General features: G+C 50.4%; 2 protein-coding genes across 2 annotated transcripts; both read right to left on the bottom strand.

Moving 5' to 3' along the window:
- Positions 1–1,296: 1,296 nt before the first annotated feature.
- On the bottom strand, positions 1,297–6,038 carry ak1 (adenylate kinase 1). The gene is made up of 7 exons (XM_068752501.1): positions 5,949–6,038; positions 2,914–2,939; positions 2,418–2,453; positions 2,180–2,343; positions 1,791–1,907; positions 1,530–1,721; positions 1,297–1,453 (listed from the first exon to the last, which is right to left on the bottom strand). The coding sequence occupies exons 2-7, from the start codon at positions 2,918–2,920 to the stop codon at positions 1,388–1,390; spliced, it is 582 nt and encodes a 193-aa protein (XP_068608602.1). The 5' UTR covers positions 2,921–2,939; positions 5,949–6,038; the 3' UTR covers positions 1,297–1,387.
- Positions 6,039–7,460: 1,422 nt separating this feature from the next.
- On the bottom strand, positions 7,461–14,901 carry gpsm1b (G protein signaling modulator 1b). The gene is made up of 14 exons (XM_068752500.1): positions 14,753–14,901; positions 13,280–13,501; positions 12,656–12,791; positions 12,422–12,564; positions 12,004–12,127; positions 11,288–11,403; positions 10,990–11,145; positions 10,802–10,910; positions 10,612–10,720; positions 10,167–10,237; positions 9,914–10,084; positions 8,116–8,275; positions 7,838–8,043; positions 7,461–7,755 (listed from the first exon to the last, which is right to left on the bottom strand). Exons 1-14 carry the CDS (start codon positions 14,899–14,901, stop codon positions 7,555–7,557), a joined length of 2,073 nt encoding a protein of 690 aa, XP_068608601.1. The 3' UTR covers positions 7,461–7,554.
- Positions 14,902–16,641: the final 1,740 nt, after the last annotated feature.

A 16,641-nucleotide genomic window follows, 5' to 3' on the forward strand; every position in this document is an offset into this window, starting at 1 on the left:
CTGAGGCCAGCCCAGAGGTCAGCCCAGAGGTCAGCCCAGAGGTCGTCTGCTGGCCACCAACATCTGGACGACAGCTTCAGGAAGCGCCTCTCAGCACGAGCAGCATGGCGGGACCAGGCGAGGAGGCGGCTGGGTAAACGGCACAGGAAACACCCGCAATACCCGCAATTCCCGCAATTCCCGCACTCCCTGAACGCGTCTCTGCCGGACAGCAGAGATCCAGCATTCCAGCGCGACTGATGACGCAACACATCCGCTTCACGGCCCGTTAACGGAGAACGCGACTGGCGCGCAGACGGTTAGCCGTCAGTGACGTCATGGACACTAAAGGCGGACTTACCTCAGAGGCGCTGCGCTGCGGGGGGGCCGCGGGGGGGCCACGGAGACGTTGTAATCCAGCCTGAGGTGCGTTCACAGACGTGACTTTAGCAGGACTTTCCGAACTTCGTTCGCTGCTGGGAGGCGCTGACGTACTTTTATACCCCCCGCCCCCATCATCGCGTCATTAGAGGGAAACGACTTCAGGAACACGGTGGACGGGATTCTCTGGAATTCTGTACCTCAAAAAAAGGGGGGGAGAACTTCCAAGATCAGCCGGATCCTCATCAATCTCTCTCCGTGGTTCCGGGAGTCCAAACATGCAGCTAGCATTAACATGGCCGGCTACCGCTCTACAGCGTATAAACTTAATGTTCCAACCGGAGCCATGAACCAATCGATTCCAAGTTCATTCAAGCAATGCTAATTTATATTATTAGCACTATGGTTACGAAACAGAATCAGAAATTATGGATCAACCAATAATGTCGCCAATAAATATGATTTTAAATGAAAGGAGCAGAACCGGAGCAGGAGGAGTTCTGGGCAGTACTTTAACTCATCTTGAATTAGAAACGTTTCAGATACTTTCTGACTCCTAGCGTTTAATTTTATTCAGCTCATGTTTGTTTTATTTACTCGTTTCCGTGGTTCTTCGGGGCTCCTCCCCCCCACCACTCCCGTTGTTTGCTACCTTGACGAGGTCAGACCTGCGTTCCACACACACAAGCAGCATCCTTGGAATCTTTGTGTGTGTGCGCACAAACATCTCTCCTTGGCGGACTTTCAGTGTCCACATCTTGCCCCCTCCCCCCCCCTCTCTCCTAGGAGGGCAGTCCGGATACCCGTGTGTGTGTGTGTGTGTGTGTGTGTGTGTGTGTGTGCCTCCTCCAGCTTCACATTCTGGCTGTTTAACTTTGACGTTCTCAGATTTTAGTTTGAGTTCTGGAGCTCCAGTCAGGGTGGTGGAGGCGGAGCCTGTCAACCTGAACAACGTCAGTATTTATTAGAGGCATGTGTTATTTTTGCTGTCATGAAACACAACAGGAACCGGACCGGACTTGTTGTTCTACAGGGCATCGATGGCCTTGGACACCTGGCCGAAGACTTGGTCCACTGGCAGCTCGGAGTCGACCTGCGAGGCGAGGCGGGCCATGTGTGAGGCAGTCTCTTAGAAACAGGTAGACAGAGCAGACTCCCCGAGCGCTCACCTTACTGACGATGCCTCGGCCCTCGTAAAAACTGATGACCGGCTCGGTTGCTTTGTAGTACAGGTCCAGGCGCTTCTTGATGGTCTCCTCGTTGTCGTCGGAGCGGCCGCTGGTCTCGCCGCGCTTCAGGAGCCTCTGGACCATTGTCTCCGGTTTAGCATCGACGTACAGCAGCAGGCAGGGTTTGCCGATCTGGATCCAAAGAGAGGCTGGTTTTGTGAAGTGGTCGCAGGCGTGAGTAACGTGGGGACAGAAGCCTACCTTCTCCTCAAACTCCTCGCCCTGCTTCACCTCACGGGGGTAGCCATCGATAAGGAAGCCCTTGGACACGTCAGCCTTGGCGATCATGGCGTCCTTAATCATGTCTAAGACCGTGTCCTGAAACACATGATGTTTGACCTTCGTGAGGATTCAGTACTTCATTTGCTTTTGTGTTTTATCAGCCATTAAAATCAATGAGAGAATCAATGAGGTCAGCGCCTCCCCCAGAGCGGATCAGGACAGAACCTTTGGATCATTTACGGCTGAACCGCAGCCTGAGATCAGAGCTGCACTTAAACTCTTATAAAATATACTCTCATAGTTAAGAGTTTATCTCCCGCTAACGTATAAAAGTATTTAAAGTTCCTTAAATAAGATAATAACCTTACCAGGGGCACAAGCTCCCCCTTCTGCATGATGGCCTGGAGCTGTTTGCCCCGGTCGGAGCCGGAGGCCACCTCAGCACGCAGCAGGTCTCCAGAGGAAAGGTGGGTGTAGCCGTACTTTGCAACCACCTTCTCACACTGGGTTCCCTTTCCAGAGCCGGGCCCACCTGCGAACAACCGACACACAGCATGAGGCGGAGGAGCCGCTAAGAAAGCCCGGTTCGGCCCGGACTGTACTCACCCACAACAAAGATGATCTTGGCATCTTTAATTTTGTCTGAAATGAGAATGACCGAAAGAGGTTCAACGTTGAAACACGAGCTGAAGCTGCAGTAAATAATGTTTCATTTAGCTGCTAAAAGCTTCTACAACAAAATAAAGGCCTGCAGAGCGACGTCTGCAAAAGCTGTGCCACACTGACACTGTTGCCACGGCAACCTTTGTCTTTAATGCGCCCAAGTATACAACAAAACGTGGTAGAAATCTAACAAATGAGCAAAGAATGAAAAGAAAAGCGTGCCTTTTCCCGATATCGGGGTCATGTGATACTCGTGTTGTAGTTACACATTAAATATATCTACTCTTCAGTCCGCTTAAACATGCTGGGATGTCTGTTCCAGATGGAGACCACTCGAGGGCAGTAGAAGCTAAAACCGCTGCTGCTCCAGTTTTCAGAATAAAAGTACAAAATTATAATCAAACAACATTCATCAATCTGAGGTGAAGAATTTACTGACCTGCCATTGTGGTTCGTTAGACGTTCCTGCAGCAGAAGAAAAACAAAATTAATTACAGCAAGGATTTGAATAAAAGCATAAAGTCCAATAGAATTTGGTATTTTTATTTGTAGACTAACGCGTAGTAGTTTTTGAAAAGTAGCTGTTTTACAATAGAAAGTTTCATCGTGTACTTCGGGACACAGTAAATAAGGGGAGATATGCGCTAAACTGGAGTGTTCCCGTGATCTAATGTCATCATTTACCTCAGAACTTATTGTTTTTGTTTCCTGGTGACTTGATTTAATTTACTGTGCATGTTATTATTTTTGTTGTATTTATTTCAGTTATTTCTATATTTTAATTCTTAACTTTGTTAGATTCTCTCTTTTCTCTTAGAGCGGAACGAGTGGGCGGTGCGGGGTTACAGGGTTGGGTTTTTGAGTGACGATGGTATGGAGTTATATGAAGCAACTTTATTTTGGATGGTGGTGTATATTTCTTTGTATTTTGATATATTTGATTACAGAGTGCTTGTTATTGTTTATGTTCTGTAACAAAAATTCAATAAAATCTATGTACAAAAAAGAAAGTTTCATCGTAGAAAAGAATGAGTGACGATTTCATTTATTTCGTTTGATTCCTTATAAAATATGAATAAACTAATTTGTCCAAATTCTTGCTTCAAATGAAAGTCTTCCAGCAGGAGGTAAAGCAGAGACCCCGGTGCCGGTGGGGGCGGGGGCGGCTCCCTGCTCGGAGGGGGGCGTTGACAATCGTCTGTCACGTGACTCGCGTAAAATTACAGTTTTGGCTTTACTTACCTTAAAGGTTTGTGAAAATAGTCCAACTGCGTGTATTTAATCTGATAACCGTTTGATGACACCTCGACGTAAACTTCCGCTTCCTGTTTATCAGGAGTCAGAGCGGGCTCGCGCCCTACGTCCGGTGGGCGCGAGCCGCCTCCACCATGGCCCCTCACGCTTCCCGTAGCTGAGGCGCGAGCCCTACGTCCGGTGGGCGCGAGCCGCCTCCACCATGGCCCCTCACGCTTCCCGTAGCTGAGGCGCGAGCCCTACGTCCGGTGGGCGCGAGCCGCCTCCACCATGGCCCCTCACGCTTCCCGTAGCTGAGGCGCGAGCCCTACGTCCGGTGGGCGCGAGCCGCCCCCACCATGGCCCCTCACGCTTCCCGTAGCTGAGGCGCGAGCCCTACGTCCACACTATTTATTCTGGGTTTATTCTCCTTCACAACAGGCGCGCGTCAGGTTGACGTTGTCACTTGGTGACGTCACAGCACACGCGTGGACGCTCACTACGGTTCCAGGAAAGCTGAGAAACGAATGGGTTGAAGCAAACAGCTGACTCATACTGGGCTCAGTGCCGAACACGCGGGACAGGTCCAACCGTTCTCTGTCCTTCCTGGAGGACAACACGCGGGACAGGTCCAACCGTTCTCTGTCCTTCCTGGAGGACAACACGCAGGACAGGTCCAACCGTTCTCTGTGCTTCCTGGAGGACAACACGCGGGACAGGTCCAACCGTTCTCTGTGCTTCCTGGAGGACAACACGCGGGACAGGTCCAACCGTTCTCTGTCCTTCCTGGAGGACAACACGCGGGACAGGTCCAACCGTTCTCTGTCCTTCCTGGAGGACAACACGCGGGACAGGTCCAACCGTTCTCTGTCCTTCCTGGAGGACAACACGCGGGACAGGTCCAACCGTTCTCTGTGCTTCCTGGAGGACAACACGCGGGACAGGTCCAACCGTTCTCTGTCCTCCCTGGAGGACATTCTGACCTTGTGACCCGGGGCTGGTTGCTCATTGGCTAACGCTGTTGTTTAGGGCTCATTTCCCTGCAGTGATGACGTAGCAGCTTTTATTTCTGGAGTCAATCTATACTTAACGACACGCTGAGAACGCCGGCGGCTACTCGGGGCGGTCGCTCCGCTTCTCAGGTGTCTGTCTCCATGGTGATGGACATTCACCCTCTTTCCTGGTAAATGTCACTCAGAGGCTGACTCAGCGGAGCCTGGCCTCTGGCCTGTTATGGGAGCTGCGATGAGACGCTGCTCGGCTGCGGGTGAATGGCTGAACTGGGCTGCGATGAGACGCTGCTCGGCCGCGGGTGAATGCCATGTTGGGGTGAATGGCTTAACTGGGCTGCGGTGACTCGCCGAGGCTTTGCTGCAGGAGGTATTGTTCATTTCCCAACGTGAGAACATTCCAATCTGCTATTCGGTACTTCAATTGAAAGAGAGAAACTTCAGACGCGTGTCGCCACCCCGGTGCGAGTCCTTCCCGCGTGCCCCACCCCGGTGCGAGTCCTTCCCGCGTGCCCCACCCCGGTGCGAGTCCTTCCCGCGTGCCCCACCCCGGTGCGAGTCCTTCCCGCGTGCCCCACCCCGGTGCGAGTCCTTCCCGCGTGCCCCACCCCGGTGCGAGTCCTTCCCGCGTGCCCCACCCCGGTGCGAGTCCTTCCCGCGTGCCCCACCCCGGTGCGAGTCCTTCCCGCGTGCCCCACCCCGGTGCGAGTCCTTCCCGCGTGCCCCACCCCGGTGCGAGTCCTTCCCGCGTGCCCCACCCCGGTGCGAGTCCTTCCTGCGTGCCCCACCCCGGTGCGAGTCCTTCCTGCGTGCCCCACCCCGGTGCGAGTCCTTCCTGCGTGCCCCACCCCGGTGCGAGTCCTTCCCGCGTGCCCCACCCCGGTGCGAGTCCTTCCCGCGTGCCCCACCCCGGTGCGAGTCCTTCCCGCGTGCCCCACCCTCATGTCTTATTCCTGCTAAAAAAAGACTCGGTCTGCAGCTGTTAGGTTAGCGTAGCATCGTTCTTCATACGCACATGGACACTCGTATAGCGCATGCTCTGTGTGCACCATGGTTACCATGGAAACGGGCACAGACAGATCCTTCTACTGTTAGCGGTCTATGTTCCTAACTATTAGCTTTACTGTGTAGCATCCAGAATCAATAGCGCTCAGCCTGGAGCGAGATGTGCTACTGGTGCCAGAAGCAGAGGTGGACCCCCCCCCCCGGAGCCCCCGTCCTCGGCACTGACCTGTCTCCGGTGCTGTGAAGGGGCTGCTGTCCCTCGGTCACCGAACGTGTCTGCACAGTTCCTGCTGCACGGCAGCTCTCCCTCCCCCACGCTACGCCCTTTTATAGCTCAGCTGATCCTGCAGTGCATTCTGGGTAAGAACAAGGGAGGGAGGGAAGGAAGGAGAGAAGGCGATGGACAGAACACACTTTAAACGGTTTGTTGTGGAGACTGGTTTGAACTTTGTTTTCTTTATTTGTTCTAAAGCCTGCCTATAAAACTGACTTTGAAGTAAACAAACAGGTTTTGTCAGATTTTCTTTCTACCTCAATAAAGATTCCAGTTGAAGAAATCTGATCATTGATCTCTGATCTGGTCTAAATTGAGCCATTTAATCAATCTAATGGAAATAAAAAGAACCGATGTGTAAAAAAAGAAACAAAAAGGAGTTCCATTCCTCATTTAGTCAGCAGTAAAATAAGAATAATCCCAGAGAAACATCTGAAACATTTTATTAAAAGTATGGGGGGGGGGGGGGGAATATCCATATCCTCAACTGGAACATAAATACAAAGTCTATTTATGTACAAATTATGGCAGAGTCAAGTAGAAAAAAACGTATTTCTCAAACAGCAGGAAAATGATTTATTAAATGTATCTCCCAATGTGTTGCTTAATCAAAGGCAGATGAACCCAACAGAACCGCCGTGGTCTTCACCAGATCTCGGGTTCACCAGCTTTGAGGTACAAAATGCAAAACAGGATGACGGCTTTTCGTTATCCTGGAATGACGACGCAGTAAATGAAAAGATGGAGCGATCAAAAATCTCCACATTCATTGTACAAGTTGGTAAAACGTTGTCATGGTTTCACTGTTTATCCTGCAAACAAGCCGCGCAGACGACAGCGCTCTCTTTCAGAGGCAATACAATGTTTGACCACAAGGTGGAAGCAGACCACCAGTACAACCAGGACAAGCGCTTCCCTTCATTCCCATTGGCTGTTCAGAAATAACAACAACCGCCATTGCTGGTTTCAGACGTTCATTACGTAACTTTAGAAGTTAAACAGTCTTTAATTGGAGCTTGATTTTTAAAATATATATTACTTGAATTTTCTATCTATAAAACAAGCAGCTAATTCGACATTTGCCAGGTAATTACTTTTACTGCATACTGTAAGGAAAGCACCTTTATAAGTGCACAAAAGCACATTAATAACTGTGGAAGGTTAATACTGGACGGCTCTCTAATACTGGTCCAGGAGCCAGACCAGCTGACTGAGGACAGCAGCACCCGTCAGACGCATCCTTATGGAACCGGTTCCGGTTCCGGTTCCGCTGCAAATCTGTCCCGGCTGCTGTTTTCAGCAGGAAAAACAATCTGTCTAGAGAATGCTGATTAAGGCATTAGTTTGAGGACATATGTCATGTTTCTACCGTTCCGCACCTTCGTCACCAACATCAACTCCGTGTTCCTGCTGTATTTACACACGGGGGGGGGGGGGGGGGGCACCTATTGCACATGGGATTCATCTTGCTGTTAAACATTTTGTTAGTTCACCCTTCAGTGTCATCTTTGAGCGCCGGATCACACTTCCTTCACTTCATCCGCTATTTTCTTGAGTCCTAGCTGGAGGGGGGTCCTGGTGGCTCTGGGTCCGGGGACTGGGGGCCGTCCAGGTCCTCTGTGGGCAGCTGGACGCGCTGCTCATCCATGCGCTTGGCCTGCACCCTCTGGATGAGACTGAAAAAGTCCTCATCAGGCACTGTGGGGGCGTGGGGGCCAGCTTCTGGTGGGGAGCACCGCTGATCATCGATCCTGGAGGACTACAATTACAGAGATTGAGAAAGTCAGGGCATGAAGACATCTAAAGTCTAAGACCCTGTCCTGTGGGGGCCGTGGCCTAACCTGGCACTTGATAAGCATGTTGAAGAAGTCATCGCTAGGCTCCTGATGATCCCCCTCACCCACCAGGTGTCCCAGGTTGTTGTGGGTGATCCTCAGGCCTGGGAGGTTGCCCACATGAACCCGCTGATCATCCAGACGGCGGCTCTGAGAGTTCGCTATCAGATCGAACAGCTCCTCGGTCTGGGGTGACGTGGTGACAGCAGGGTCTGGGGGGAGGAGGTTTCTTTAAAATCCCAGACAAAGAATCAATAAGGACAGGAACACGCTTCTCAACCAACCAATCATGGCGTTCAGGGATGACATGGCGGTTGCAGTTCCATCTCTGTCCCCGTTCTGCTGCTCGTCCAGGTGGCAGCGCTGATCGTCCATTCGGCTGCTCTGGAACTTACTGAGGAGGTCGAAGAAGCAGTCTTCGTCACACGGGTCCCGGCTCAGCTTCTGGGAACAGGGACAGAAAAACGTCAGCTCAGGCTGACGGAGCAACAAATTACATCGAGCAGCAGCTAGAGGACGCCAAAGACAAGCTGACCAAGTGAGGAGGGACGTCCTCCTGCTGAGGTTACCTTGTCCCAGATACTGAGGATATCAACGCCAGCGTATTCCCACCCAAAGAGTCTCTAGAGTCCAGAAAAAGAGTTCCCAGAGTCCAGAAAAAGAGTCTCTAGAGTCCAGAAAAAGAGTCACTAGAGTCCAGAAAAAGAGTTCCCAGAGTCCAGAAAGAGTCACTAGAGTCCAGAAAAAGACTCCCTGGAGTCCAGAAAAAGAGTCACTAGAGTCCAGAAAAAGAGTCACTAGAGTCCAGAAAAAGAGTTCCCAGAGTCCAGAAAAAGAGTCTCTAGAGTCCAGAAAAAGAGTCACTAGAGTCCAGAAAAAGAGTTCCCAGAGTCCAGAAAAAGAGTTCCCAGAGTCCAGAAAAAGAGTCTCTAGAGTCCAGAAAAAGAGTTCCCAGAGTCCAGAAAAAGAGTCTCTAGAGTCCAGAAAAAGAGTCACTAGAGTCCAGAAAAAGAGTTCCCAGAGTCCAGAAAGAGTCACTAGAGTCCAGAAAAAGACTCCCCGGAGTCCAGAAAAAGAGTCACTAGAGTCCAGAAAAAGAGTTCCCAGAGTCCAGAAAAAGAGTCACTAGAGTCCAGAAAAAGAGTCTCTAGAGTCCAGAAAAAGAGTCACTAGAGTCCAGAAAAAGAGTTCCCAGAGTCCGGAAAAAGAGTTCCCAGAGTCCAGAAAAAGAGTCTCTAGAGTCCAGAAAAAGAGTCACTAGAGTCCAGAAAAAGAGTTCCCAGAGTCCAGAAAAAGAGTCACTAGAGTCCAGAAAAAGACTCCCCGGAGTCCAGAAAAAGAGTTCCCAGAGTCCAGAAAAAGAGTTCCCAGAGTCCAGAAAAAGAGTCACTGGAGTCCAGAAAAAGAGTCACTAGAGTCCAGAAAAAGAGTTCCCAGAGTCCAGAAAAAGAGTCTCTAGAGTCCAGAAAAAGAGTCACTAGAGTCCAGAAAAAGAGTTCCCAGAGTCCAGAAAAAGAGTTCCCAGAGTCCAGAAAAAGAGTCTCTAGAGTCCAGAAAAATAGTCACTAGAGTCCAGAAAAAGAGTTCCCAGAGTCCAGAAAAAGAGTCACTAGAGTCCAGAAAAAGACTCCCCGGAGTCCAGAAAAAGAGTTCCCAGAGTCCAGAAAAAGAGTTCCCAGAGTCCAGAAAAAGACTCGCCGGAGTCCAGAAAGAGTCACTAGAGTCCAGAAAAAGAGTCACGCGTGGTTGGCGGTTGATATTTTGGCGTGATGTTAAATGTAAAGCAATCTTTCTCCACATTCCAACTCCCAGCAGGAGAGAGCGACACTCCAAGTGAATTACATACTGATGCGTTAAAACATTTACGTGAACAATCATTTAGCGATCATACATCACACGTGGAACAATATATTGATTATATTTGATACATCACCCAGCTCTACATCACTGTTAACAAATCCAGGCATCACACGGTCCTCGACACAGCGTATGACGAGCTAAACGTCTGCACGGCAAGAGGGCGGAGTCTGTCCCGACTGGCACCAAATCAGAAGCAGAATAAATAAAGCTGCAGCTACTCACCGGAGCTTGAGGCAGGGCTTCCACAGTGACGTCATCCGTGTCGACCGGCGAGTCCGACCACGGCCTCTCATCTGATGACTGACTGTCGGGATAGCCTCGTCTCTGGCCTGGCTGTAACAGATGACTCTTGGATCTCCTGGAGATGCTCTCCAAGTCCTGGTTGTCGCCGTTCTGCAGGAAAGAAAGAGCAGAGGCTGAAAAGACGAACGTAGATCACATTTGCAGGCACATTTATTCCAGAGAGAGGACTCGCCTTGTCCAAGGAATACTTCCACAGCTCTACACTGTCCATGCTGTTCCTCTTGGTGAGTTTGGGTCTCGCCCCTGTGGAAGAAACGCTTCAGAACATAAGCATGACTCCAAGTTTGTACTAGAACAACTTTCAGTGTCACATCGAGTGAACCAGCAGGGTCTCCCGTCATTGAAGCGTCGACCCCATGATGCTGCGAAGCAAACAACATGGATAAGAGTCTGTTTGCTACTCTGCACGAGAGGAATGTAGGACATGGGCTTCTGCCCGCAGGTTGGCATGACAACGCTAACATCCCACTGACTGGAACACCGATCTATCAGAAATATCATCCGAGGGTGTTTCTGAAATAACACGAGACGACAACACCTTCACTTCCTGCACTTTAACGTCTGTTCAGAGCCAACATAGACCCACACGGCTCACAGATGAACACCCCGCATGTCACCTTGAATTTCAAACTCTGAACTGGAGGGTGACAGCTCTCTGACCCCCAGAGCCTCCATCAGTTGCTCCACATTCATCCGGGCTGTCAGTTCCCCATTTGGGTCTCCAATCTGAGGAAGAACCAGGAGTCAGCTTGAATTGAAGAAGCCACGAGGCTGCTTCAGGTGCTTTTAGGATGAACCGGTTCTTACTTCTTTTGAGATGTCCAGGTGCTTCCGGGCATAGTGGAGAGCCTGTTTGTGGTCCCCGAAAGACACATAAGCATTTCCCAGGCTCCAGCAAGCACGGCCCTCCCCAACCCTAAGGAGACATCAACACCATGAACAACTCCCAGCCTTCTCATGCATGCTTGTGTCAGCGCAGCTAATGCTCTCGCTACCTATCGGTGAGGTCCTGGGCTATGTACAGGTGTTTCAAGTGGTAGTCTATGGCCCGCTCGTATTGCTGCAGCAGTGTGTAGGTGTTCCCAAGGCTGTAACAAGCCTGAGCCTCCATCACCTGGTCCCTCAGCTGCCTGGACAGCTGCAACGTTTTCCTGCAGGCAAACAAATGCCTGATGTGAAGGAAGCATCCTCACGCATCAGGATTATTCTTCTAGCTCACATAGTCACTATTTCAGGAGCTGGGTGGGAGTTCTCCTTCCCTCTACTAGAGGTCTGCCTCCCTTCTTGTCTCACCTGTAGTACTCTGTGGCCGAGTTGAACTGGCCCAGGAATATCAGGGCATTGCCGAGGTTACTGTAGGCCCTCCGCTCTGCTGCTTTGTCCCCAAACTCTTTGGCTATGGATAACCGCTGCAAAAGACAGTCACGGCATGTAAAGCCCCAGTATTGTATTAATCCAGATCCATCCAGCAGATGGTCTTGGTCTAATTTAGATCCATTAAATTCTGAGAGCGATCCGGATTCCCGTCTGGATACAGAAACATCTGGATTTAAATCCGCATTAAATTCACTTGTTAAAAATCAGAGTCATAAAGGGGTCCGATATGAACCATCATGAAACACGTCTTCTGGTTCTGATCCAGAATGAGGTCAGGAACAAATATTACATTTTAACATTAAACCCGTTTATGGATTCAAGAATCAGTTAAAAATAAACATCAGCTCTGATTCACTTTGACTTTTCATGTTGGTGTGTAAAGATACAAGAACAATCTAGAACCTCCTGGTGCTGATCCAGATCACCATGTGGACGGTGTAGATCCAGTTAGAGGGCAGCGAGCTGCTTGGGGGAGGTCTGTGCTCTCTGAGTGCTTTTCTAGTTCTGACTGTACCTTCAAGTTTAACAAGCAGCTATCATGTATCACATGGCTTGAGCCCGGCCCACAAAGGTCCACAAAGGTCCACAAAGGTCCCTGAGGTTCTGCTGCTGATAAACACTGGATGCCTCACCTGCCGGTGAAACTTGATGGCTTCCACAAAGTCTCCCAGCAGGTAGTGGGTGTTGCCCAGGTTTCCGTAGGCTCTCCCCTGAGCAGCTCGGTCTCCCAGCTCTTTGACCAGACATAAGTTCATCCTGCAGAAATGAACAAACACCACCTGAGCAGCGTTTCAATCAGAATCCTTGCTATTTATGTCAACATTTGGTTTGACCTTCCAGTGAGCTCCTGACATCAGACAGCAGGATGTTTCTAAATATGACGATAAAACACTTCTATATCTTTACTGTGATTGATTATGGAAGATGCAGAAAGCTTCATGTACTTGTGTACCACTACTCGTGAGAGAGGATGAGGAGTCTGCTCATGCTCCTGACTGAATGCTTGTGGCCGCCTCATTAAATCCATTGCGTCGGCCGTGGTTTACGTACTCATAGAAGCCGGTGGCCCTCTGCAGCGTGTCCCTGACGTCGGGGGCCAGGTCACCCGGCTCCCGGCTGCAGCCCCACAGCTGCTGTTTGCCCTTGGCGTGGAACACGTTCCCCACGTTGTACAGCGCTCTGGCCTCCCCCACCTGCAGCCGGACAGCAGAGACGGTCAGTTGTGTTCTACTGCACCAGTGTATCGGTGCAGCCCCCCCATCCACAAGCATCTCTCGTTGGTACCTTGTCGCCCTGCTCCTGAGAAATATCCAGGTGTCTCTCACAGCACACGACGGCTTCATCAAAGCGCCCCAACACTTTCAGGGTGTTCCCCAGGTTTCCGCTGGCTTTCCCTTCTCCAATCCTGTCTCCTATTGTTCTGGTGAAAGCACAGATGTCTTCACTGCGGTACTAGAACTGATTGTGCCGGGTCCAAATGGTCCTCATCAGATTAGAATGAGGTAACTACCCCCCAGAAGTCAGGTCACCCCCTGCTGAAGAGCCAGCTGTCTCAGAGAGAGGCTGGTTTACTAATTACAATTCTAATTGTGTAATTTAGGGTCAGTATAATGAATGTGTCTGATGTTTAGAGCTAATAAAGACACTTTTATTATTCAATACTTAAATATTCTAAACGTTGTTGATTTGTGCAGAAAGCAGAAGCAAAGTGATTGATAAGTATTCATGTGTTTTAACATAAAGTCTGACATGACAGGATCAACGTTCTTCTTCAGCGGAATATGGTGATGATGGAAACACGTTTCTGAACACCTCCTATTTGATCCGTCCTCCAACCGTCCTCAGAATGTCGTCAGACACCGTCTCCCACCATGTAGTAGGTGTCAACTCGTCAAAGGTAAAGCTCACCTGGCTAAGGTGAGGTCATGTTTGTGATACTCCAGGGCTTTGCCGTATTCCTTCAGGTAGAAGTAGGCGTTGCCCAACTGGCTGTAGATGGCGCTGAGAGTCTTCAGGTCCTCTGTCCCCACCTGGACCGCCGCTTCAAAGAACGATGTCCCCCCTTTAAAGTCCCCTGCTTTGCACAGCCGTTCTCCTTCCAGGGCCAACTCCAGACAGGAGGCCTCCATCCTACGGCAAGACACCAACACACAGGGTTACACACAGGGTCACACACACAGGGTCACACACAGGTTACACACAGGGTCACACACAGGTTACACACAGGGTCACACACAGGTTACACACGCGTTACACACAGGTTACACACAGGGTCACACACAGGGTTACACACAGGGTTACACACAGGGTCACACACAGGGTCACACACAGGGTCACACACGGGGTCACACACACAGGGTCACACACACAGGGTCACACACACAGGGTCACACACAGGTTACACACGCGTTACACACAGGGTCACACACAGGGTTACACACAGGGTCACACACACAGGGTCACACACAGGGTCACACACAGGGTTACACACAGGGTCACACACACAGGGTCACACACAGGTTACACACGCGTTACACACAGGGTCACACACAGGGTTACACACAGGGTCACACACAGGTTACACACGCGTTACACACAGGGTCACACACAGGGTTACACACGTTGTTACACACAGGGTCACACACACAGGGTTACACACACAGGGTCACACACAGGTTACACACAGGGTCACACACAGGTCACACACAGGGTCACACACAGGTTACACACACATGATCACACACAGGGTCACACACACAGGGTCACACACACAGGGTCAGACACAGGGTTACACACACATGATCACACACAGGGTCAGACACACAGGGTCACACACATGATCACACACAGGGTCACACACAGGGTCACACACAGGGTCACACACATGGTTACACACGCCGTTACACACATGGTCACACACAGGGTCAGACACAGGGTTACACGCACAGGGTCACACACGTCGTCACACACAGGTCACACACGTCGTCACACACAGGTCACACACAGGTCACACACAGGTCACACACGTCGTCACACACGTCGTCACACACAGGTCACACACGTCGTCACACACAGGTCACACACAGGTCACACACGTCGTCACACACAGGTCACACACAGGTCACACACAGGTCACACACGTCGTCACACACAGGTCACACACAGGTCACACACAGGTCACACACTTCGTCACACACATGGTTTTGAGTCGAGCCGGTTAGTGATTTGATCTTCCTGTTGACTATAAATCAAAAGAATACTGTAACAAGAACAGCAACACAAATCATCAGTGTCATCAAGTCTACTTTTCTAGAATCAGTGAGCCCACCAAATACAACTGCTTGGTTTCCATAGCAACACAACAATGTGTCCTGGCAGTACCTGCGTTTCTGCCTGGTTCGTGTTTTATTCGCATACACCTGCAGCTCCAGGTGCAGAGGCCCCAGCATAGCTCGAGGTCGCGGCCCGTGGTGAACGAGTCTACACATAGCGCTCTCAGCACTGGTCAGAGGGCAGGGGTCAGAGGCCATGGGTTCGAGGGTTAGCAACACCAGCTACATCCAAACAGAGCCGTTAGCAACTCGTTAGAAGGTAGTTTGTGATTCATTCATGCAGAGGCTACCGAAATAATCACTAATAATGATCAATAATCCATGAAGTCTGCAGCAGCTCAGTATGAATCCAATTGAAAAGTTGAAGTCCTATGAAGTCCTATGAAGTCCTATGAAGTCCTGTGAAGTCCTATGAAGTCCTGTGAAGGCCTGGTGAACTCTGCTGCTGTCGTCCTCAGCTGGGGTGACGCCAGGAAGGCAGTCAAGAGAAAGGGAGTGACATTATTCCAGGTGTGAGGCGGACAGGAAGGATGAAGAACAAAGACAATCCCTAATCCAAGGAGCTGCACCCCTCCTCTCTGAGAGGGCCGTGATTGGCTGGGACTAATCCAACTATCTGCTGACACTGGAGAAGCCCTAAACTGTGCCCGTAGGCAATTGTGCCTTCGCACACAGAAAATCTAGGCTGCACACAAAAGAAAAGCCACTCCTGCTGGTGTGGAAAGAGGACCTGGTTTCCACTTTAGATAAGAGCCTCGAATACGTTCAAGGTTATCTCCTCATTCTTCAGCAGCACAGTCCTGAAACAGCAACGACAACTTCTGCCGGAACTCCAGGTTCCTTCATTGGGAAAGAGCTGAGTCATCGTTCCAGTTCCAGTAGCCATGAAGCAAACGGGAAATTGGAGCCGCCGCTAACAGCAGCTTCTGTGTTACTAAAGATTAGAAGCATCAGCCCACAATCCAGCGACGAGCCGACGGCGTTAACGATGACCTTAAAGGCCCGTCGACCTCCAGCGTCCTGATGCTGCACCATGTTTATCCCATTAAATAGATTTTACATTCAGAAGCATGAGAAGCTAATCTTTCCTCTCTGGTTGGTAATTTACGACATCATCAGGATCAGCTGATCAGAGACACCATCAGGATCAGCTGATCAGAGACACCGTCAGGATCAGCTGATCAGAGACACCATCAGGATCAGCTGATCAGAGACACCATCAGGATCAGCTGATCAGAGACACCGTCAGGATCAGCTGATCAGAGACACCATCAGGATCAGCTGATCAGAGACACCATCAGGATCAGCTGATCAGAGACACCATCAGGATCAGCTGATCAGAGACACCATCAGGATCAGCTGATCAGAGACACCATCAGGATCAGCTGATCAGAGAGACCGTCATGGATCAGCTGATCAGAGAGACAGTGTTATGGATCAGCTGATCAGAGAGACAGTGTCATGGATCAGCTGATCAGAGAGACAGTGTCATGGATCAGCTGATCAGAGACGGTGTCATGGATCAGCTGATCAGAGAGACAGTGTCATGGATCAGCTGATCAGAGAGACAGTGTCATGGATCAGCTGATCAGAGAGACAGTGTCATGGATCAGCTGATCAGAGAGACAGTGTCATGGATCAGCTGATCAGAGAGACGGTGTCATGGATCAGCTGATCAGAGAGACAGTGTCATGGATCAGCTGATCAGAGAGACAGTGTCATGGATCAGCTGATCAGAGAGACGGTGTCATGGATCAGCTGATCAGAGAGACGGTGTCATGGATCCTTTTATTCTTTTATAACTGTTCAGAACTAGTTCCATGGAACCCAAAGAAGGCCTTCTCCCAACGCAGGGTTACGTTTTTGGGCCCCCTAACCTGCAGAGAGGTGAGGGCGCTGCTGTAGTCCACATGCCTGGGGGGGGCTGTGCCTTGCTCA

Source organism: Brachionichthys hirsutus, chromosome 19 (assembly GCF_040956055.1).
Source record: "Brachionichthys hirsutus isolate HB-005 chromosome 19, CSIRO-AGI_Bhir_v1, whole genome shotgun sequence".
Lineage (NCBI taxonomy): Eukaryota > Metazoa > Chordata > Actinopteri > Lophiiformes > Brachionichthyidae > Brachionichthys > Brachionichthys hirsutus.